The sequence below is a fragment of the Diachasma alloeum genome, unplaced genomic scaffold (assembly GCF_001412515.2).
Source record: "Diachasma alloeum isolate Michigan unplaced genomic scaffold, Dall2.0 Dall_scaffold_00345, whole genome shotgun sequence".
Lineage (NCBI taxonomy): Eukaryota > Metazoa > Arthropoda > Insecta > Hymenoptera > Braconidae > Diachasma > Diachasma alloeum.
The window spans coordinates 332016-354908 of NW_021680484.1; the positions used below are offsets into that span (position 1 = coordinate 332016).

The 22893-nt window shown below is 40.6% G+C and overlaps 1 protein-coding gene across 4 annotated transcripts in view; it reads right to left on the bottom strand.

Moving 5' to 3' along the window:
• The window catches only part of LOC107040840, a 235035-nt gene that overhangs the window by 59796 nt on the left and 152346 nt on the right, over positions 1–22893 (bottom strand). For all 4 annotated transcript variants that reach the window (XM_015261102.1, XM_015261103.1, XM_015261104.1 and 1 more), the window contains one exon: positions 2490–2873. In XM_015261102.1, coding sequence (XP_015116588.1) covers positions 2490–2873 — 384 coding nt within the window. The remainder of the gene's footprint in view (positions 1–2489; positions 2874–22893) is intronic.

The following is a 22893-nucleotide window of genomic DNA, read 5'->3' on the forward strand; positions in this document are numbered from 1 at the left end:
CCCCCCCCCCCCCCCCCCGCCCCCAACCCGCTATACCGCATTCGCCGAAGGACGAGGAAAAACCTCACTTGAGGGCAAAACCTGCCCAGGTTGAGTCGTCTCTTTCACGAGTCTGCCGCTCGACAATAAAACTGTGAGATTGAGAATGTCGGGTCCGCCATTTTCTCACAGATGACTCTAGTGGTTCACTGGTGAACGTAAGTGGTAGTATTCACCACGGCCATAATAGTATATTATGTCACCAGGCGATAAAAGTATTATCTAGTGAATGTGGTTTGATTATAATCACAGTCACCGGATAATATATTTTTCGGATCCATTAAATTCTTTACTCATTCATATCGCTCATTTGTCGGCCATTTAGTTTGTTAAAATTCTCTCGAGTTCAGTGATTTTGATCGCAATCAATAATATCACACGGCGATGGCGAAACGAGAGTCTAATAGGTGACATAAAATTGGCGAAATACGTCGCAGTATATACGTATGTAACGTTGGGTGTTTCCTATAGGAACATTGGAGGTAAAATAGCATCCCTCTTTCATAATACGTATACAGGGTAAATGACTAGTGGCATAAAGGTACATACTATATTGGCAATGTCAGTAGATGATAGAGGGCAAGTTTACATATAATTGAGCGATATAATTTTCCGAATGTCCAAAAATAAAAGCAGGATGCAATCTTTCTTGTAATGCATAAAATAAATCGATATTTCAATAGTACTCATTGCAATACTCCACTCAAATACAGAGCAAGAAACCTGGTATCAATTGCTGGGTACATTCATGTACAACCAAAGTATTAATATGGGTATCGATTCAAGTATGGAACCAAGTATCAATAGACTAAGGCGGATTCATTTCAGCATTCAGTGCGTTACATAAATTTTAATTTGCATTGATGCTTATTTTAATACTTGATCCGATACTGAGAAAAATACTTCTAGTGACACGTAAATTAATTTTCAAAATGATACTTTTATAATGAGCGAAAAAGTTGACGTACCACCAGAAGTATTTTTCTCTGTGTCGAACCAAGTATTAAAATAAGTAGGGATATAAATATTTATTTATGTAACGGATTGGATACTAATTAGCGCAGTGGGGAAATTAGCTTGACGTGTTCTCGGGGAATTAATAATATTTCAAGCCTCATATTCATACAGATGGCGAAAATATAACCGTCAATCCCTTAGATGCACTCTTTAACGTATATTTTCATTCGTTCGTTTTTTGCTTACTATCATCATGTTTTTTCACCACTTTTATATAGTGTATTGTGCATCAATGTGATTTTTTAACACGCCTGCAAAGGAAAGTTCGTATTTTGCTCTTTGATGAGCGAGAGGAAAGCGAGGAACTTTCCATCCTAGGGTGGAAAGTATGAACTTTCCGTGCAGGGGTGTGAAAAAAATTTGTTTATCTACAAATTTATTGTGAATTCGACTTTTTTTCAAGATCATTTTTTTATATAACTCTATTGTTCTTGGTAATAAAAACGTAATTATTCAATTTTTCGATACAACTCATATTTATCAAGTTCAGATACTATAAAAAATGACTTTTCGTCATATCAGCACGGAATGTTCGATTTTCCTCCCCAAATGACGGGAGGAAAGTGGCTTATTTCATTCTTCGGATTTCTGTTGTTTTTGACGATCCTCGGCATTACATAACCCACATTCCTCCTTGCATTTATGAAAAAAAATTGACCTGTACCGTGCAGTTATAACGAAAAATTGTATGTGCACCTAGAAAGCATCACAAGACATTCAAACCTGTGTGTTTACCGCACCGGTTGGAATGTCCTGTTTTTCTCCCTTGGTGTACAATCTACTATTTTGACACCCCTGCACAGAAAATTTATACTTGGCCTCAAGCGGAAAGTACGGATTGCTTTCCGCCCAAGGACAGAAAGTCAGTATTTCCCTTCTTCGGGAACAACTTTCCACCCTTAAGCGGAAAGTATTCACTTTCCTCCCGCTCATCAGAAAGCAAAATACAAACTTTTTCACACCCCTACACGGAAAGTTCATACTTTCCTCCCGCTCATGAAAGAGCAAAATGCAAACTTTCCTTTGCAGGTGTGTAAAAAAATTGCATGTGCACGTCGAGCGGAGTCTTCACGTTCCGCCCTTGATGCACAATATACTATTTTCGCATAATTTTTGTAAAAAATTTTATCTTCGTGGCTTTTTGAGAAATTACTGTACCACCTCTTTTATAACATATTTGAACCCTTCAAAGGAAAACAATTTTTGGCCTACTGAAATAGCGTAGAACGCCTCGCACCACTTCCTTTGAAACTGTGAGTAATAGAGTGTCACGAATGTTGGGGCCCATCATGGTACTAAATCTCCATATAAAATGTTTTCGGATACATTCCAATGAACCTCTCTTGTTCCAATCAATTGGAAGAATAATGACTCTCATACCAAATCAACCAATCCCTGTAATGAAAATCGATGAATTATTAATTTTTACACACCTGCACTCTGAACACCTCAGCCTCCTTCGGAAAAAGCCTCGCGAAATACTGATAAACCTGTTCCGATGTCCAATCCGAAGCATCGGGAATGTTAGGATCAATTCCATCACGAGAAAAAACCTCATCATCATTATGATCAATTGCTCCCCTAGTTGGAGAGACTTGAGGGCTCAGAACTGGTGGTAATTGTGTAGGATTTATCGGAGTTTCAGGACGAGAGGACTGGATCTTCTCTTGTGTTGTCACTGGAGGCACCTTCGCTGACTTCTTCTCAGCACAGGTACTGCAATGCCATTTTGAATGGGATTTGGAAGAAGGGACTCGAGGCGTGTGACAAACGTAGTGGTAAGCTTCGTCACATGCTATACATGTGATTAGAGCTCCCTGAAATCATTAATAATTGACAAATGAACTTACGAATAATTTATTCTGGTGATTCGGAAAAAAAGAGCACGTGTATGATTTTGAAACTTGCATTACGAGCTACACTATCGTGGTGAAAAAATAAAGTTCACTGAACTTTTATACGTTTCATGTTGGAAGAAAATAACCGCACGGAATGATGGGGGGAAGGAGGCGGAGCGGTATGGTTCCTGATAAAATCTTCCTTTCACTCTCATCAAGCTTAGTGTTGCTACGAAACAAAACAAGAATTTCATCACCTCTTGTTTTGTCGTGAGGGGCAAAAGAGCCATGGATTCTTGTATCCTCCGTTTTAATTTTTTTTTCTTCTGCTTCGGAATGCAAATTTTACAAACGCGATTTTTTAAAATCCAATTTCGAGTGAAGCTGACTCAGAATGTTATGAAACATGAAAAAGTTATGTACTTAGATGTGTGTATGCGTGGGTGGAGAATTGTGTTAATGGTAGGAAAAATTATTGAGATGTGACAATTTCTAGCTCCGTAAAATTACCAGACTAGCGACTGTATTTCTACCTCCACGACGATTTCACGCACGTGCGAGAACTGGGAGCCATAAAATAGAAATAGTAAGAATTTATTTTTTGTTTCATTGAATTTAACGTGTGATTAAATAATGTCAATCATTAGCTTCACATTTCAATACACATTTAATTTTTTTTTGTGTAATCAAAGGCTGTTTTTATTAAGAAATGTTTTTTCTCATCAAAGTGGTTTTGATCATCCAGTTTTAGATGTAGGATTCACCTTAATTCTCTTTTTTTTAACTTTTTTTATTCGCAATGTTGCTGTTATTTTCTCTACTCTGGTCCATTATCCAATTCATCTTATCTCAGTAAAACTAGAACTTCTCTCTAGGTAGTCTAGAGGGAGCCTAATTTCATTATGAAAAACTTCTATTTAGAGTATTCTATTTTTCGGCTTTCCTCAAATTAAAAAACAATGCCCCCTCGAAGATAATTCTGGAGTGTTTACTCCGGGGCCCATAGGTGGTAGAGTGGGGGAAGCGGCTGAGCCAAGAATAATCGATAGGAAAGGAAATGCGAATGTATCGAGTGCGACTATAATGGGCAGTCTACTATAGCTCAAAAATAGGTGCTATTCATGTGCTTTTTTTCTACAGAAAAAAAATTGTTCTGCTTAAATATTGTGGTCGAAAAAAATTTTTGAGGTTCAGCCGTTTACCTAGAAGACCAATGGTATCGAATCGGGATAACCAGTAGTCGATAGTGGAGTGCTAAATATGTGTCCATTTTCTGCAGAAAAATAATTTAAATTTTTCAGAATTTGCCCCGTTTTCCTGAACGTCAAATACGGCTTGGTGACGGTAGGGGTGGATCGGATTTCTGAAACCCCAAGATTTGTAAATGGGGCGTTCAATACAACTTCAATCAAGTCGAAAGACTTGTTTTCCAAACTTCAAGAAAAATTGAATATGTGTGGTTCACATTAGAACGACACCGGGACCACCTATCTCCTGCAGAGCGCGCCGTTTGGCGCCAGATAAACTCAAAATCGCGCATGCTAGATTTTCGAGCATGTTGAAAATGGGAACTGCAAGGAGATGTGAAAGTCCTTGGTCATCTCCGCTCTATTTGGCCCCGAAAAAGAACGGCGAATGGAGACCATGCGGCGGAGATTACCGCGCACTCAACGACAGAACTATACCAGATAAGTACCCTGTTGGTTATTTAGAGGATTTTGCTGCCACCTTGTATGGCAAAACAATTTTCTCTACCATAGATCTGGTCAAAGCATTTAATCAAATTGCAGTTGCATCTGAGGACATCCAAAAGACCGCCATAATCACGCCTTTTGGACTTTTTGAATTTCCGTACATGACTTTCGGCCTCAGGAACGCGGCTCAAACCTTTCAACGCCTAATAGATGAAGTGACACGTGATCTACCATTTCTGTTTCCATACATAGATAACATTTTGGTAGCATCGGACAACGAATAACAACATCGCGAACACCTGAGAATACTTTTTCAACGCCTACAGGACTACGGATTGATGGTAAACGTCGCCAAATCAGTCCTGGGGCAGCCAGAGGTCATTTTCCTTGGACACACGATCAACGCCCAGGGAATTAAGCCTCCCAGAGATCGAGCCAATGCGATTCTCGAATTCACGAGGCCTACTACTGTAAAAGCACTGCGCAAGTACCTCGGTACTTTAAATTTCTACCGGAAGTTCATCAAGGGAGCAGCAGAAATTCTTGCCCCACTGAACGCGGCAACCCAGGGTCTAAACGTCAAAGGAAAGCATCCAGTAACCTGGACTCCAGCCGTTGAAGAAGCCTTCACGCGCAGCAAACAGGCTCTGGCAGAGGCCACTCTATTATCTGATCCAAATATTGAAGCAGAGTGGGCCATTTCCACAGACGTGTCAGATTATGCGATTGGAGCCGTTTTACAGCAGAAACACCGCAATTCCTGGCAACCGCTTCAATTCTTCAGCAGGAAACTCACGATTTCCTCGCAGAAACACGCGGTTTATGACAGGGAACTGCAAGCAATCGACAAAGCGGTACTGCACTTCAGACACATCTTTGAAGGGCGTCATGTGATAATTATCACTGACCATAAACCGCTGACTCACGCGTTCAAGCGAAAACTAGAACGAGCTTCACCCTGGCAATACCGAAGATTGGAATACATCGCCCAATTCTCTACGGATATCCGGTACGTCGCAGGCCCAGACAACGTCGTGGCAAATGCTCTGTCACGACTCGAAGCCGTCTCAACTGCTGTCACAATTCAACAGCTCATAGATGCCCAACGCGACGACCAAGAGCTTCAACGGCTACTCCAGCGACCGGACGTGAATCTACGACTGGACCGCCTGCAACTTCCAGAAATGGACGAACCACTGTACTGTGATGCCCAGCTGAGACACCAAATATCCAACTCGCTGCACTCAATGGCTCATCCTGGATGCAGAGGTTCACGGAAACTCATCACGCAACGCTACGTCTGGCCCAGCATGAATAAAAACTGCTCTGAATGGAGCAAACACTGCCGGGAATGCCAGAAAAACAAAGTCAAGCGACTCGCGGTTACACCAATAGCTGAAATCAAGACACCATCACGACGTTTCGAACACATACACGTCGATCTTATCTCTCTTCCTGCCTCAAAAGGACACAGCTGATGTTTCGTCGATCGATTCACGCGGTATCCAGAGGCAGTTCCATTGATTGATGCAAAAGTGCCTACAGTAGTTAATGCGATTCTCTGCCATTGGATCGCACGCTTCGGAATACCTCTGAGAATTTCGTCTGATCAAGGTGGTCAGTTCTTCTCAGACACGTTCAAGGAGCTCACGCGAATCCTAGGCACCAAGAGGACCTGACAACGCCTTTTCACCCTGAATCAAATGGTTTGGTTGAGAGGCTACATCGCCAACTAAAAGCAGTACTGCGATGTCACGGCGGAGCTTGGTTCGACGCACTTCCCCTGGTACTTTTATGATTGAGATCCGCGTAGAAGGGCGACCTTCAAACGACCTCTGCTGAGCTAACGTATGGGGAACCTATCCGTCTACTCGAAGAGTTCCTCGTGCCAGCAAACCAACAAACGGCAGCACCGGAATTGGTGAGAAATCTACGCGAACATTTTCGTACAATCGTGCCTGTTCCAGCTGCACACCATGGTACACGTTCAATGTTCATCTTCAAGGACTTATCAACGTGTACGCATGTTTTCGTTCGCGACGACCACGTGAGAATGGCATCCCGACCACCATACATCGGCCCATTTCGCGTCATCAGTTGCCACGACAAATATTTCGTCATCTGGTTCAAGTCTGGAGGTTTGGGAAACTACAAGAACACACCGATCTCCACCGACCGACTGAAACCAGCGTACATACTGCCGGAGAACATGGATCAGCTTCCAGGACAGACTCCGCAACAAGACGTACCCGACGAGCCTCAACAACAGGACCAGCCGCAGCCGAGCACGAGCATGGCACCCGCAGCTGGAAGACAGAAGAGAGGCGTAACATTCGCCAACAGACCGACAATTCACGTCTAGCACGTCTAAGTCTCCTCATTCAAAATTGTTTTCTTCACCTGCTTGCCAAACCTGACAAATTTTCCTGTTCCTAGAATAATTTTTTTCTGTTACAGATTCAAAAAAACTATGTTTTTTACTTCAAGCAGGGGAGTCATGTAGCGCCTCGCTACATCCTAAAACGCGAATACTGGCTGACGACGAGCACAGGCATTTGCCGTCTCACTCGCATCTTCAGTGCCACGCGTATTATTTTCTGATTCGTCAAATCGTAAGGATATTCGGCAGTCTCGCTGATACCTTTCCGTGCAAATATAATGCAGTCTAACAGTACAGCTCGTATCATACACTTGATCGGATCATATTATTTTCTCTTCACCTTTGTATTAATTTGACGCGGATAACAAATCTGTAATTATTATTTTAATTGCATTTGTTAGTGGATTGTTACCTTCCCGACACACCTCAATCCCTACAGGGGGAGGGGGGGGGGTAACAGGAGCTTAAGAACGATGTCCGCTGGTCTGGCGAGATGCTGGACGGTTTCTTACCGGACTTGTGATAAAACTTATGAACTGTAGGCCAGAATACCTTTGAGTTGCTCACCCATGCCGTGTTCCTCGTAATCTCCTCCTCATAGGCTGTTTTTTTCGCCTTTTTTGCTTCTCTATAGTTGCGTCTCGCTTGTCGAAACGTCTCAATGTCCGGCTTAGATCCAGAATCTCTCATTTTTCTAAGGGAACTCAATTTGCAGTCCAAAAGCCTCTCGCACTCACGATCAAACCAGGGTTATTTGTATCTTGAAGCGCCTGTAAATTGGCCCGCTTAGACATACCAGGTGACAGAGCAGCATCCATGACCGCTGCGCGCAAATTATCGTTCAGTTCATCAGGCGTTGACTATTGGGTGGGTAGACGAACTCTAGGCGAATGCATCAGTGTTGTTTGATACCTCTCGAGGAGCTCCTGCTTCCAAAAAATACTTTGACGAGCTTGGGTGATTCCAGAATTTTTGTCGCAAATTGTGACCTTGGATAGGATAGAAGTAGCCACTGAGAAATGATTCGAGCCGGTAGGCATGTATATAACTTCGAAATCCATTATGTGCTCCAAGCCACAGGCATTGACTCAAATGTGGTCCACAGTACTTGATCCTTTGTGATTGCAAAAGGTGAATTTGGCAGGGAAATCATTCATTGATCTGCCGTTAAGTAGGATAAAGCTGTTAAAGTCCATTACTTCCATGACCCTCTTAGCATGTCCCTTGAATTCCATATCGAGTGACACTGTCTCCCCTCTCAAGGGCAGTCCATCAAATAGCTCCTCCAGGAGGCTGCTCTCATTGACCACTCTGGCTTTCAGGTCGCTGCCGATAAGAAACGGCTCAGAAAACTGATTCTGCATTCCTTCCAGCTGGATTTGAAAACAATCAGTGATGTCCGTCGGGTTGCTGTCACGGTTGAGGTAAATCAGGCAAACAACGAGCGGCAGATTATAACTGCCTTAAAAAAGATCCAGTTATTGTGAACTACAAGCACTCTAAAGGACCCGGCTTTCTTGCGCAATAATACCAGCAATCCACCTGAGGCTCGCCCTCTGACCTTGTCTTTCACCGCTGGTACCCAGTGGTGCTGATATTCATCCCAAATTCCAGATAGTTTTTTAGGTTGTCCAAGCATCCAAGTTTCCGAGATGCACAGTATATCGTTATCATTTCTCTGTATTTTTTCGTGCATGTTGATGGAACCATCAGAGTTCCAAAAACCTATCGTAAGTATTGTCCTTTTTAAAGCTGAGGGGGATGAAAATAAACTATTTTGTATGCTTTGACTGGTGCTTTCTTGTCTTTACTGGCCTTGATGAGTACTCCCAGGGGCTCCAGACGACTGTCTTCCCTCATTACGTCCGCCACGCAGTGCGCCGCGTCCACTGTAGTTTCCATTAAGAGCTGATCTGGGTCTGGATAAAGTTAATTCTTGGATGGAATCACTCCAGAACCACCACTCCTTGTTAATTAAAATCTTATTTCAGGCTATTTTAACTGTATTAGCTTTAGATTTTTTTTCTCTAGCGCGATCACTGATGATTTTGGCGATTTTGCTTTCTCTAGGCGTTAAGTCATTTTCAACGAAGATGTTTGTCTTAGCAAGAGCGTCACGTTTTCTCATCACGATGCATTTCTTCTCCGCAAGGGAGTTCAAAGTTATGACTAGTGCAGGAAAGTTTCTGAGGCGCCTTGGCTTTGAGTAGCTTCCACTGAACTCGAACCTCGTTGAGAGAAAATTACGGACCGCTTCGTTTAACGCAGTCATTGAGTCAGCTGCTCCAGGGGTGGGGAGGGTTAAACCCCGTATAGTCAGGTTATTTTTCCTCAATAACTGCTCTTGGGCTTCAACGAGGTCATCCAGTTTGGCAAGCTTCTCCTGTAGTAGCTTGACGTCCTCGGGTGGTCAATCTCCAAGCTTGCTCCTTAGTTCCAATATTTTGGTATCAATGTCAGCCAACTCCTCAGCATTTCCTCTCTGATACCAGAGATATCTTCAGCCATTCTCGTAAAACTACTGGTAGTTTCAGCTCTAGAGGCTGAAACTTCGACCAAAACCTTGTTTAAAGTGTTCCACAGGGCCTCTAGTGGCACACTACCTTGCACCAGTGCTAGAGCTGGATCCTGAGGATGGTTTGGCAAATCAGAAATTAACGACTGGGTGGACCCAGCATTTAAACTTGAGGAGGACAGGATAGCTAGTTTCTTAGCTGATACTACTAGTACTTCCGACGGTGGGGAGCCTTGGCTATCATCCGCGGCCCTCTTCCTTTTCTTATCCAATCCCTCCTCAGAGAGAGTAACAATAGGAATTTCCTTATCGACGACTTCTTCTTGTGTTACGTTGTTTTTTTCCGAAGGAATTACATTGGTGAATTTGCCTGGGTGGATAAGAAGGAAGAAGTTTCCAATGGTCTGATTGTCACGATCTTTAGCCAGTCTCTCGAGAAGTGTTGGACAACCAGGACCTTTATGGGCACCAGGAGGTACGGGCACCAGCGAGTTTGGGACAGGACTTCCACAAGTAGTTTTGTCTTTGTTTGTATTTTTGCTTATACATACGTTGCTGTGGCTCGAAGAAGTATCTCCAGCATTTGAGTTTTTTGTCAGGAATCTGCACCGCCCTTACCGTTGGTAAGAGGGCTAATCCCCGACATGGATTATCTTAGAAGTTCGACATCTCGCCGGGGTGATTTACGACCCCGCTGCCGATGAAAGTAGCTCCCCTTATCCCTCTGTCACGTACCATAACCTCCAATGTCAGATGTGGCTCCAAAGTTTTACGAAAAACTCAGAAACGCAGCCAGGGACAACCGACTGCAATAGCTCCTCCGAAGCAGGGTGTAGCTGGCTACTTAATATTACCAGCCCGACAAATAGACGAGATTTTGACACAATTTATGGAATATAAAAAGTAGGAACACACAAAACACAGCCAGCGTTTACGCAGGTCACGTGATCCCCGCTTCAATTGTTAATCATGTTTAGAATTTATCAATTATTCAAAAACGCATTAATTGAAACCAGAAATTTCGGATTAACCCCGATAGTAGTTAGTTGAGATTCCCAAAAGATCAATTATTTAGTCGACGAGTAATTTCTATGGAACGATTTCGAATTATTTACCCAAACATCAATTGGGATCCGTAATTATCCAATATTTCGATCAATTGTCAATCATATCGAAACCACTTTCAATACTCTAAGCAATTCGTGATCGAAACGAGATAAATTTCCCATTGACGTGGTAAAAATTGAAGGGGGTGGGAGGGAGGAAGGGAAGTTGTATTGAATTCTCGATTTACTTAGTTCGTTGGTGGGTTTTTCAAGGATATCTTCGAGACTAAGGGAGATATCGAATTTTTATTGACAAATCGTGGTGGTGAGGGGAAGGGATGTCGTACCTCGAGAATTCAGTACAACTTCCCCCCCCCCTCAATGTTTTAATAAAAATTCGCCATTTCCCTTAGTTTTGGAGATATCCTCGAAAAACTCATCAACGAACTTAGTAGACAACGGGAGGGGGGCTGTATATCGATAACTCAGTGCACGCTCCCCCTCCCATCGACGACTTAGTTCGTTGGTCAGTTTTTCAACGATGTCTACGAAACTAAGGGAGACAGCCCATTTTTACTAAACAATTGGGGGAGAGGAGGGAAGTTGTACTGAATTCTCAATGTATAATTACCCCCCCCCCCGTAGGATTCAAGCTGATGTTGGATCGGGAAGGTAACGAATCAACTACGCGAGGCAACGGTTGCAAACTAGTAATTAGTTTATTGTCGTGATATGAGTATGTACAGGATGAGTCGGTGGTATGAATGTATTATATATACAGGTGAGGTGGAGATGTCCACCGAGTGGCGAGAGCCACACGACTACTAAGCGGGAGTGATTGCGACACCTGGGACTTGCGTGTATTCCTCAGGTGAGTGTCTATGAGAGCGGTGCAATACGCGTCTCAGTGTGGATGTAGCGAGCCACTACATGACTCCCTGCTTTAGTAAGAAACGTAGTTTTTTCTGTAACAAAAAGAAAAATTAGAAATAACAGGACAAGGACAAGCATGAGCTTGAAAAATGTTGTTGATGGAGGTGACTGCGGCACCCTAGCTGCTGCTAGGCATGGGCTGTTCTCCTAGTTGTTGTTGTTCCGGAGTCCAAGTGTTGATTCGTAGGAAATATGCGTGAGATCCGCGAAGATGAGCGACAGGGCCTGTTGAAATGAATGATGAGATGAATCCCTGTGTGAATGCTCATGTGTGTGAAGGCAGGTGGGTAAGTCTCAACGATGTGTTTAGCGGAGATGAGCTCAGAGAGTCGGCCCGATGCTCTCAACGCTACTATCGGAGTAATTTGACATGAGGTTACTTTCTTCGCTCCCTCATGCGTGAATATCGCTGCGAACCTAGCGGGTGAGGTTTCCATCCTCGTTAGTCGAGTGGTCGAGATGCGATGTAAGTGCGATGAGACTGCGGGTGAGGTTATCATCCTCGTTGACCCGTGCCGCGCGTGCGGTGTCCATTGTCGCTGTGTTTGCCTCGTACCAGCGGAGTACTCGATGAATCCTGGTGGTAGAGGTGAATGCTGCCTGTGTGATGTGTGGACTATTTGTAGGAACAGAGTAACAAAGTCGGAAGGTTGACATCCGATGCACTCTCCGTTTGTATCGCGTATGTTGAACGGGAGAAATTCGAACGTTGACACGGCGCGTTTCAGACAATCACAAAATAATTGAAAGGAAATTATTACTAACGGAGATTAAATGCTAGATTATTTACAACAGTGGTTGCCCTCTGAATAAAGTCGTTAGAAATCTTTATTGTAGCACTAACACAGCACAACGTTCATTGGGTGCTCCGCAATGCGTTAGCGGCTGCGAGAGAGACAACACTACACTCAGTACAAGTGCACTGGGCCGCGGTAGTTAGCGAGGCGGGAATGACACACGCGCTAATAAACTAAACCGCGTTGCCAGGCGACCGGTGTGTCTGATTTGCGTGCGCACTGAAGCTGTGGGTGCGCAGCAAGTTGAAGAAGACGTCCGAGTATCGATTTTCGCAGGACGCCATTTTCGCACAGGAGAACGACCACGTGGAGAAAATTGAATGAAGTCTTTTTCTTCCACAGTGTATCACTGCACTCAGATTTATATACACTGACGAGGTGTTGCGACGCGGGAGTTTTTAGCGAACGCGTTTGGTGACGGAAATGATTTATTTAATGCGTTGAACAAAGCTGGACTGTTCCCAGCTAAAGGCACGCGCACTCGTTTCACTTATTGCACTCGCGCTTCCCTTTGATGTTGATAGAGAAACTGCCTCTCACACAGTTTCCCGGTATCGGAACCAATGTAGGATTCGAGGTGGTATTCGATCGGGAAGGTAACGAATCAACTACGCGAGGCGACGGTTGCAGACTAGTAATTAGTTTATTGTCATAATATGAGTATGTACAAGATGAGTTGGTGGTATGAATGTATTATATATACACGTGAGGTGGAGATGTCCACCGAGTGGCGAGAGCCACACGACTACTAAGCGGGAGCGATTGCGACACCTGGGACGTGCGTGTGTTCCTCAGGTGTGTTTCTATGAGAGCGGTGCGATACGCGTCTCAGTGTGGGTGTAGCGAGCCGCTACACCCCCTCGCCCAATTTTTCAGTAAAAATTTGATATCTCCCTTAGTTGAGGAGATATCCTTCCAAAACTCACTGACCAACTAACAAGGACCACTGTGTTGGTGTCCGCCCCCGATTTTTATGAAACTTGAATATGTTATAGAGGACTCAAAACTAAGTGCCACGTATTTTTTTCATCGGCCCATACGGTGGTTTAGAGGTTGAAATTTCCCTCTCAAGTTGACCACCTCCCGGGGTATTTCTTTAATTGCGCACATAGGGAGAATATTTAGACAATTTTTTTGCAATCTAATAGGAAGCTCATGGAAAATCATTGAGATAGAAATTGAAATCATAAAAAAAAAATAGATATCACTCCGAATTTCATGAAACCAATTTCATTTGAAAGTGCATAAAAAAAAACAAAATACCTTTTTTTGCATTCTTTTTTAAATTGCAATTTAAAGGCAAAAGAAGATCAATTTCCTGCAATTGGCAACGCAGCATAAATGGGGCATAAATGTAGCATAAATGTAGCAGTACATTCCAAGCACTGACAATAATGATTGTTTTTACCCCTCCTAGTAACTATCAATTCAAATAATCCAAAGGTAATCACCTTCCAAAAATTATTGACAGTGTTTGGAATCTACTGCTACATTTATGCTGCAATGAAACATTGATACCGAAATGCAATGATTATAATAATCACTGGATGATGGGATTTAGAATAGAAATTACCAGTCTTATTGCAGGTCAGATAATTAATTTTTTTAACATATGACGTTTTTATTGAGCTTGATTTTTGGTACAGTCCATATGCAGAATGAATCATATTAATGGTCGTAATTCGTACAGAAATGGTATTCATAAAAAAAATGTTGCAAACAAAGTGACTTTTTGCACCAAGAATATCTTACTACTGCAACATTGGAACAGCCTTCAATGTCACAGTGTGGATGAGACGATTGTCCAAATGCAAAATCGACAGGATTTTCAAATTCATCAGGTTTTTTAACAATATAACCAATTTTAAATCAAGTGTAACGAAATAAATTTTGATACCTTGGTGATGATAATTGGTTATGGACTAAAGACTGTAACTTTATTATATTATTCCTCCAGTGTAAATTAAAATCATAGTTAAGGAGGACAACAGTATCCGAAAAATGACGGACATAATTTTTCCATATTCTGAAACCATATACATCAAGGGGTTGAATTTTTCCAGTTATACCCTTTGGTATCAACATAGTTAACAATTGTTTATTTGCAGGAGTTGCCTCTTGTACCGCTTGAGGACAGTGCCCGCTCCACGAATCTATCAACAGTAGATTTCTAGGTCCCACATTCAGAAAAAAATACTTCCTTCAACCAGGTTTTAAACAGGGATGGGCATTTTCTAATACTAAGAGTAACTTACTTTCTTTTTAGGGCTACCTTAAGTACTAAGTAGATTGCTACTCAGTACTTAGGACCACCTTACTTACCAAGTAGATTTATACTTAGTACTTAGAACTACCTTAAGTACTTAGAACTACCTTAAGTAGTAAGTAGATTTATACTTACTACGTAGAGCATCCAAAGGTACCAAGTAAATTTCAGTAGCAAACTGCAGTCAGGGTGGAAAAAAATGACAATTTTCAGGAGAGTTGAGAAACGTTGACTTATACTCTTTAAAGTCTTTTTACGTTAATGAATTTTTTTTTTAACAAAAATGACAACTTGGCTGACCATTTCACTACTGATTTATACTTAGTAGTCAGAGCATTCGTACATCTCAAGTAAAATTCATGAACTAGTCAAAAGTTCTGAACATGCAGGGGCTGAGTATTGCCTCCACTGTTAAGTACTTTTTTGACGTGGGAACATCTATGTTTTTATTACGTTGCCCATTTTGATAAAAGTCTTCATACAGTCTTGATATTCTAGCGTTATTTATCGGGATATTGAAAAAATTCTAGATATTTCGAGGAAATTCTGCGACGTTTTCTTGAAATTTAGAATAAAGTCACATTTCTAGAAATTATGAATGAATTGAGAAGTTTCTAAAAAATTTGCCGGGTATTCACGGAGTTTTCCAAGGAATTGAAACGTTTGTAAAAACTTAGAGGGAATTCGATGGGCTTCGCGAAATTTTCAGGAAGTTCAGGGATTTGCCGTATAATTCCAGCAAATTCAAGAAATGTTCAGAGATTTCGGAGGTATTCAATGACTTTTCAAGAATATCGATGAAATTGGCAGAATGTCTAAAAATGTTGAGCCATTCAGGAACTTTCTAGAAATTTCGAAAGAATTAAGGAATTTTCAAATTAAGAAGATATTCAGAGAATTTCTAAGAAATCCGAATGAATTTTCTTCCCGAAATTTCGAGGGAAATCAGAGTTTCCAGAAATTTCGAAAAAAATGGAGAAATTCGTAGAAAATTCAAGGCAACAATGCAAGGCAGAAAATTCAAGGCAGAAAAAAATCCTATAGAATATCCTACCGAATTCGCTGAAAAAATTCTATTGGAAGTCTGTGAAGTGTCTATATAATTTCTATTGGAATTCTATTAAAAAATTCAGTTTGTTTTTTGCGCTGTGTCCATTGGATATTCTATGGGAAAAAATTAATAGATTTTGAATTTCTATCTGAATCATTCTATTGTAATTTTTTCTATTAAAAATATAGATCACAAATTATTCAATTTTTCTTTGCTGGATTAGGTTTCATTTTGTTGTTACGTCAAAAAGGCAAGAAAATAACGTAATCTTTTATTTTTATTCAACTGACGTTTGACCTGAAAGGTCAACTCTAAAATTTTTAAAACAACAAAAATGAAGTGAATCAAACTTCAATCACTGAATTTAATTTTTTAGAGATCCGAACAATTCTCAAGAATAAAACCCACTGGATAGGAATAAAAAAAGAAAATCTCAAACACAATTTTGGTTTAAACTGACTCCGAAGAGTCTATATTTTAAAATAAAAACACTGAAAAATTTATGATGTCAAAGGACTTACAATTTGTTGTTGTCTGCTAAATCCCAAAGGTTTCAATTTTCCACTTGAACAATTAATTAACAATGCCGCACTATCTTTATGATTTTAAGTTTTTTATGAATGTTGTCTCCACACGATCCAAATATTAAAGTAATTGAAAACACAAAAATATAAGCCACGAAAGACTTAAACAGAAGAAAAACAAATCATGAAAGATTTGTAATAAAAGAAGTCTTGAAAGACTTTGTAAAATAAAGCCACGAAAAACTTAATGAAAAATCCAAGTCATGAAAGACATTGAAAAATATGAAGAGTCACGGTGGAACTGAGGAGCAAAACGACGCGCAAGTAGTTTTGTATCCTCAGCCTGAGGGTGTGTCCTCAGATGTAAGAAGAGAAAATTCGGGGACCAATGGCTTGTGACCTTGGCCCAGAATTTCCACTCCTGACACTCCCGGTCCCAATGTATCAGGGTAAAACTCCGACCCCTCCACATCGAGATGTTGGAGTATTGGGCGGACTTTTCCACCCCCAACTACCAATAAGATTTTGCTTCGGGAGGACCCATTCTCTCGCTCCACAAACCATTAATTAGACTAAACAATTAAACTGTTTATTAAAAAATTGAACTTATTATTAACTCAATAAATTCCTTTACGCAACTTAACATAGAAAATTCTCTATCAAATTGATTTAACTAAAAAATAAGAAAAATGACCTATCAAGTGAAAATATTAATTCATTACGTCGTTCTCTGTCCGTTTGAATAGAAGATAAATTATTTGAGTTTGAATTATTTCAAATTCAAACTCAATCAATTAGCAATTAAAAGAAAACTATTTCTCCTGACTAAATTCGTGGAAATCAAGATTTAAAAATTGATTTAGTAAAAATAGACTTTAAGAGTTGTGAAAAAATAAAAATGAAATGAATTTAAACAATAATCCATTGACTTGAAGAATGAAAGTAGATTTACGAAATAAGCGAATGGAAAAAAAAATTCAAATAGAATTGAAATTTAGAGAGAAAAAATTCCGATTCGCCCAGCCGGGATTCGAACCAGATGATGAATTTGAAAATAATTACATGAATTATAATGAAACGGAATTCTCTAAAGTTACGATAATTTGAAAACCTTCGGTTAAAATTATCGTAACGAAGAAATTTTTATATCAAAATGTTCATCTAACTTTTTCTGAACGAATGAGCTAAAAATAATTAATTAAAAACAATATTTTTAAATAACGTTGAAAATTGTCAAAATGATTTATCGCTTCCGGTTTAAGAGGAGAACTCAAATATTCCCTCATAAAATGTTTCGAAGAAGAAACTCAAATTTCGTTTTATTGGGGTCCGAAGGAGAAACTAAAAAGACCCCACTTTCCGATAAGATGGGAAAATTCCACATCTTGAAGTGTAACTCCCCCCCCGGACGCGTCACTGGAATGTCAGTGAACAATAGGCAAAGAGAGAGAAAGACTGGGGCGTGCACTCGGAGCCCTTTCGGTGCAACAAGAGCCTGGCTCATGTCTTGAACTTCACGACCGGATTTTCGGGGAATATTTACCTTGAAAATAGTTTCCTGATAATTTACAATTTGCAGATGGACCTTGGCCTTCAAAAATAAAAGAATTTATGTGTTCCATGCCGGTTCTGAGATCTGTGGAACTTATGACCGATGGGCCAGATAAAAACGGATTTTAACGGGAGCGGGAGGTCCACAAATCACAACACGTGCACGTTGGTCAACACAGTCAATTTAATTATAAAAAAGTCAAAAAGTCAAAAAATATACACTGAAATACACAGTAGAGATGAGCAATGATTTATGCACGAATCAGCAAACAATTTAGAAGCGATGGATAATTAAATAGTACGCAGAGCAGTTAATAAAGCTTTAAGCAAAAGAGAGTAGCAAAAAACGCGTGCACTAGTCAACGGGCGTTATGCAAATGAGACCGATTGAAAGACCGCAAGGTGGCAGGTGTCGATCATCCTGGGTCCAAACGTGCCCCAATTTAAATGAGGGCGTTCGCTGGGCACCTGTCCATCAAGTGGCGCCTCAGATGTCGGAGGTGAGAGGCCACTGGTCAGTTCAGTCGGTTGCGCAGGTCAGTTAGGAGAAGGTATGCAAGCATGCGAGAGGAACGAGTGTGCGTGAGTGTGTGTGTGTGTGTGTGTGTGTGTGTGAGGAAAACAATTCGGTGGAAAACCGAACATTCTTCCCCGTCGTCAGCAGGTGCTGACACTTCTTTGCGCAGTTCTGTAATAAAAAAGAGATTAATCGTGCTCAGGACAATAATTTCTCGAAGATCAGTATCACCATTGTAGTTCGCCAGTGACGGTCAGGTGTGAGTACAATCGAGGACGTAGGAGGCGTAAATTCCGTCAGACCCTGGCAGACTCACGTCCACTCCGGACCAGTTGCCACAGAGAGGGTCGTAAATCATCACCATGACCCAATCCGAACATGGACTACGATGAACTCGATGATGTAGAGCTGTCATCACGTGAGATGATCCTAGTTGTCACTGGTCGAGGTGATCTTAGGTGTCGCTGGTCAAGACGATCTTATGTATCGCTGGTCGAGACTGGCAGTAGAGCGAGTTTCGAGATGGACCGTTGCAAAGTAGAACTGGACGTCTTGATGGTTACCACCCTGGTGAGTCCATCTCTACCAGGATGGAGAGCGATGACTCGAGCGAGAGGCCATTTCGTTGGTGGAAACCTCTCGTCGGTGAGGACTATAATAGAACCAATTCTGATGTCGTGGGATGGGTGGTGTCACTTCGAGATGGACTGAAGATGCTGAAAGTAGCTAGTGGGCCACCGCTTCCAGAAGTACTGAACCTTCTGCTGGATGAGCTGCCAACGAGATAGGCGAGCGACGTTCAAATGCTCCAGCGAAGGGTCAGGAACGGAGGTCAAGGCCTGGCCAATCAAGAAATGACCTGGTGTGAGCGCGCTGACGTCACCAGGATCTTCTGATAGTGGTTCCAGTGGTCGCGAATTGAGCACAGCTTTGATCTGCGCAAGTAAAGTAGTGAGTTCCTCGTAGGTCAATAGGGCATCGCCGATCGTTCGTTTGAGATGGAACTTCACCGAATTTACCGCGGCTTCCCATTTGCCTCCAAAGTGTGGTGCACCTGGAGGGTTAAAAGACTATCTAGTTCCATCGCTGAGCAAGAGTTGGGCTAGTTTGTCCGATCCCTTAGACGGCATTGAGAAGAGCTTCTTCAATTCCTTGTCGGCTCCCAAGAAATTCGTTCCGCAGTCTGAGAACAAGTTCTTGCAAAGTCCACGCCGGGCAACAAAGCGACGATACGCAGCGATGAATCCATCGGCTCGTAGTCGTAATCAATTAAATTCATTCACAGAGGAGTCTCTCCAGTATTGTAAGCCTTTAGTTGAAGGAGTTCTGTCGTCACTGGAGAAGAGATTTTCAAAATTTTTCAAAGTCGAGAACGAGGGAGAGTTAGCAGTGATTGCAGTAATGGTGCATCCTAAATACAAGGGGAGTTGATTAGGTTGTTGAAATTCAGATCTCCAAAAAAAAGTAAGAGATTTGACTCTTCAAGCTTTGGAACAAGGACAGGAAGCTCCATCTCCATTCCAAAATCTTCCTGGATCTTCTGGGTATTACAATTTTGGAAGTAATCTGGCATCTATTGTCGAATCATTATTTGGCACTTCAACACCCCAGCTTCATTTCAATGACATTCTTAAAGATCCTCGTGAAGAATTACTGATGCTGAGCAACTATAATGGAGTTCGTAGTGTTTTCATCAAATACAATACGATACTCCCATCATCTGCACCTGTTGAACGCTTGTTCAATTATCCTCATATGATAAATTTACCAATGTATAATCAACTCTCAGACAAAAATTTCGAGAGACGAGTGCTTTTGCGAGCGAACGCAAAGAAGGCATAATTGTAAAAATTCAATAGAAACGCTGTGACAATAATCACTATAAGTAACCATAATAGCCTGGAGACTTTTTCATATTGTCATTATTGTTTTCTCATATTAATAAAATTGTTACACACTTAAATGATTTTCTTTATGAATGATCGATGAATCAAACGAGTAATGATTGAGTTGTAGAGCTCAATAAAATGACAAGATTATTATTGAGGGCAATATCATGGAAATGTTTTTCGAATAGGGATTTTCACGAAGATTACAGATTATTTTTGAGAAATGTTGAATTTCTTCGAATTTCTAACAGACCAATTGCATTCTTTCGATTTTTTAAAAGAACTTTTCGATTCTCTTTAAATGTCTAGCTCCTTGCATGCCCTTTAATTTTCTAGAAGCTTCTTGATTTCCTCATTATTTACAAACTCCCTGATTTCCCTCCAAATTTAAAGAAATTCCTTGAAACAACGGAAAATTTCCAGAAAGTTCTCAATTTCCTCGAGATCCCTAGAAAAGCCTCGATTCCCTCGGAATTCCTAAAAACTGCTTAAATTTCCTCGAAATTCATGGAAACTCCTTGATTTCCCGGAATGCCTTGAATCTTTACCTTATTCCTGAAATTCGCTGGATTACCGCAAAATGTGTAGAAATACCATGAATTTCTCCGAAATTTTCAAGAACTCCTAGAATGTCGCTAAAAATCCACCCTAAATTCTCTTGACATTTTTAGGAATGCTTTGAATTCCCTGGAAATTTTTACAAATTTTTTTCTCTCAGAAATTGAGAAGTTTCCCACAATTCTTTCGACATTTATAGATATTCCCCGAATTCCGACAAAATTTTTGAAAATTTTTCGAATTTCTTTGAATTTTTTAATGTTCTTGAATTCCTTTGAAATTTTTTGAAAGGTCTTGAAATACTTCAAATTTTTTAGAAACTCCCGAAATGCCCTCAAAATTCTACGAATTCCTTGGATTTCGTTGAACTTCCAAAAAATTTCTTGATTCGCGATATTTTTTTATGAAGTCCCAGAATTTCTTCGAAAGTTGTAGCATTCGCTAAAATTACCTCTAATTTGCGAAAATTTTCTGAATTTTCTCAGAATTTTTAAAATTTCTTGCATTTTTTCAGACTTCTTAAAGCGTCCTCGAATTTTGTCGAAATTTGCAGAAAGCTTTCCAAAAGACTCGGTTGTTTCAGGAACTCCCTGAATTTCCTTAAAATTTGACTGATTCCTTGAATTTCCCCCAAATTTCAAAGAAAAAAAATAATCCCTGCGAAGTTCCCAGAAACTCTTTGAATTCCTTTGAAACTTCTATGAAGTCTTCTGAAGTCCTGGAGTTCCCTATTTTTTTTTAGAAAGTTCTTGCATGCCTTCGAATTTTGTAGGAACTCTGAATTTCCTAAAAATTCCCAGAATTCCCTAAAAATTTCGAGAAGTCTCTTGAATTTCTTCGAAAGTTCTAGGAATATATCGATTCTCTCAATATCCATAGAAACTCTTGCAATTGCTACGATTTTTTTTTTTGAAACGTCCAGAGACTCCGTAAATGTTCCCGCAAAATCTAGGAACTCCTTAAATTTCCTCGGAATTTCGCGAAATGAAGAAAACAGACGTTTCCATATCAATAATTTCATGAAAACTTGAGGTAGTCAATATTTAGACCCTCATTAATTGCTAAGTAATTCCGTACTCAATACTTCCAGTATATTGAAGTAATAAGTAGTTTGATACTTAGTACTTAGATACATGTTAAGTAGTAAGTAGTTTGATACTTTGTACTTAGATATATGTTAAGTACTAAGTAGTTAGATACTTAGTACTTAGATACATGTTAATTACTAAGCAGTTGATACTTAGTATTTTGGCAACTACTTAAAGTACCAATCTACTTAGAAGTGCCCACCCCTGGTTTTAAAATGCTCTAAAAAATCAAGTACTTTTTAATAATACCAATTGTTGTATTGAAAATATCATAGGCTGTTATGTCTTGAATATCATCTCACCTGAAGTAAGTTTCCCCCGATTTTGAAGCCGTGACGACAACATTGGATGGTCGACAAAGATTGTGTTCCACCATTGGGCCAAAAGTTCCGGAAGGTTCTTTCCAAACCAGAAAGAGAGGTGATAGTAATTTACTATCAGCAGAAATGGTGGGAATGAATTTCTCATTGAAAACGACTGTGATCAGAATTATAGATGTTTTCTGGGCCATAGGTAGCAAAATAAAGCTGAACTTCCTGGAGAAATTCCTCTGATTGTTTTTGTAAAGCTTCTCGATTCTCCAATTTTTTCTGCGTAACGAATTTATTAATCTTTCGGGATTTAATCCGGTGTGCCTTCTTGAAATAATGCAACCACCAGGGCGTAGCCTTGAAACGAACGTCTTTGAATCTGATTTCTTTCTGGGCTTGCAAAGCCCACCTTCGCACATCAGTATCGTGAACGACTAATCCCGCATCAATAGCATTCTTCATATTTTTCAATGTGTACTGCGAAATACGTTTCAACTTCTCCATATATGTCCCTCTTTTATTTATTTGGTGCACCCAGCGTTGTAACTGTCGACTCGATTTCACCTTGCTAAATCGATATGCAACCGTTTTTACAGAAAGGTTTTCGTTTGTTTTTGTGCTTCTCCAGAACTCAACTGCTCTCTTTTTATACTCGAAATCTGCGGGTTCCTCATCCTCCGAACAACTTTCAGATGATTCTTTGGTATGTGGTTGAAATTCTTCATCCTCGACCGTCATCATTTCTATATCTTTATAGGGCTCTTGAAAATCTAGAGATGTTTTTTAATCATTTCAACGCCATTGTATTCCACCATGGATTGAATTAATATCCTTTGGAAGGTGCGCGCTAATTCACGTCCCTCATTGTTCACAGGCATT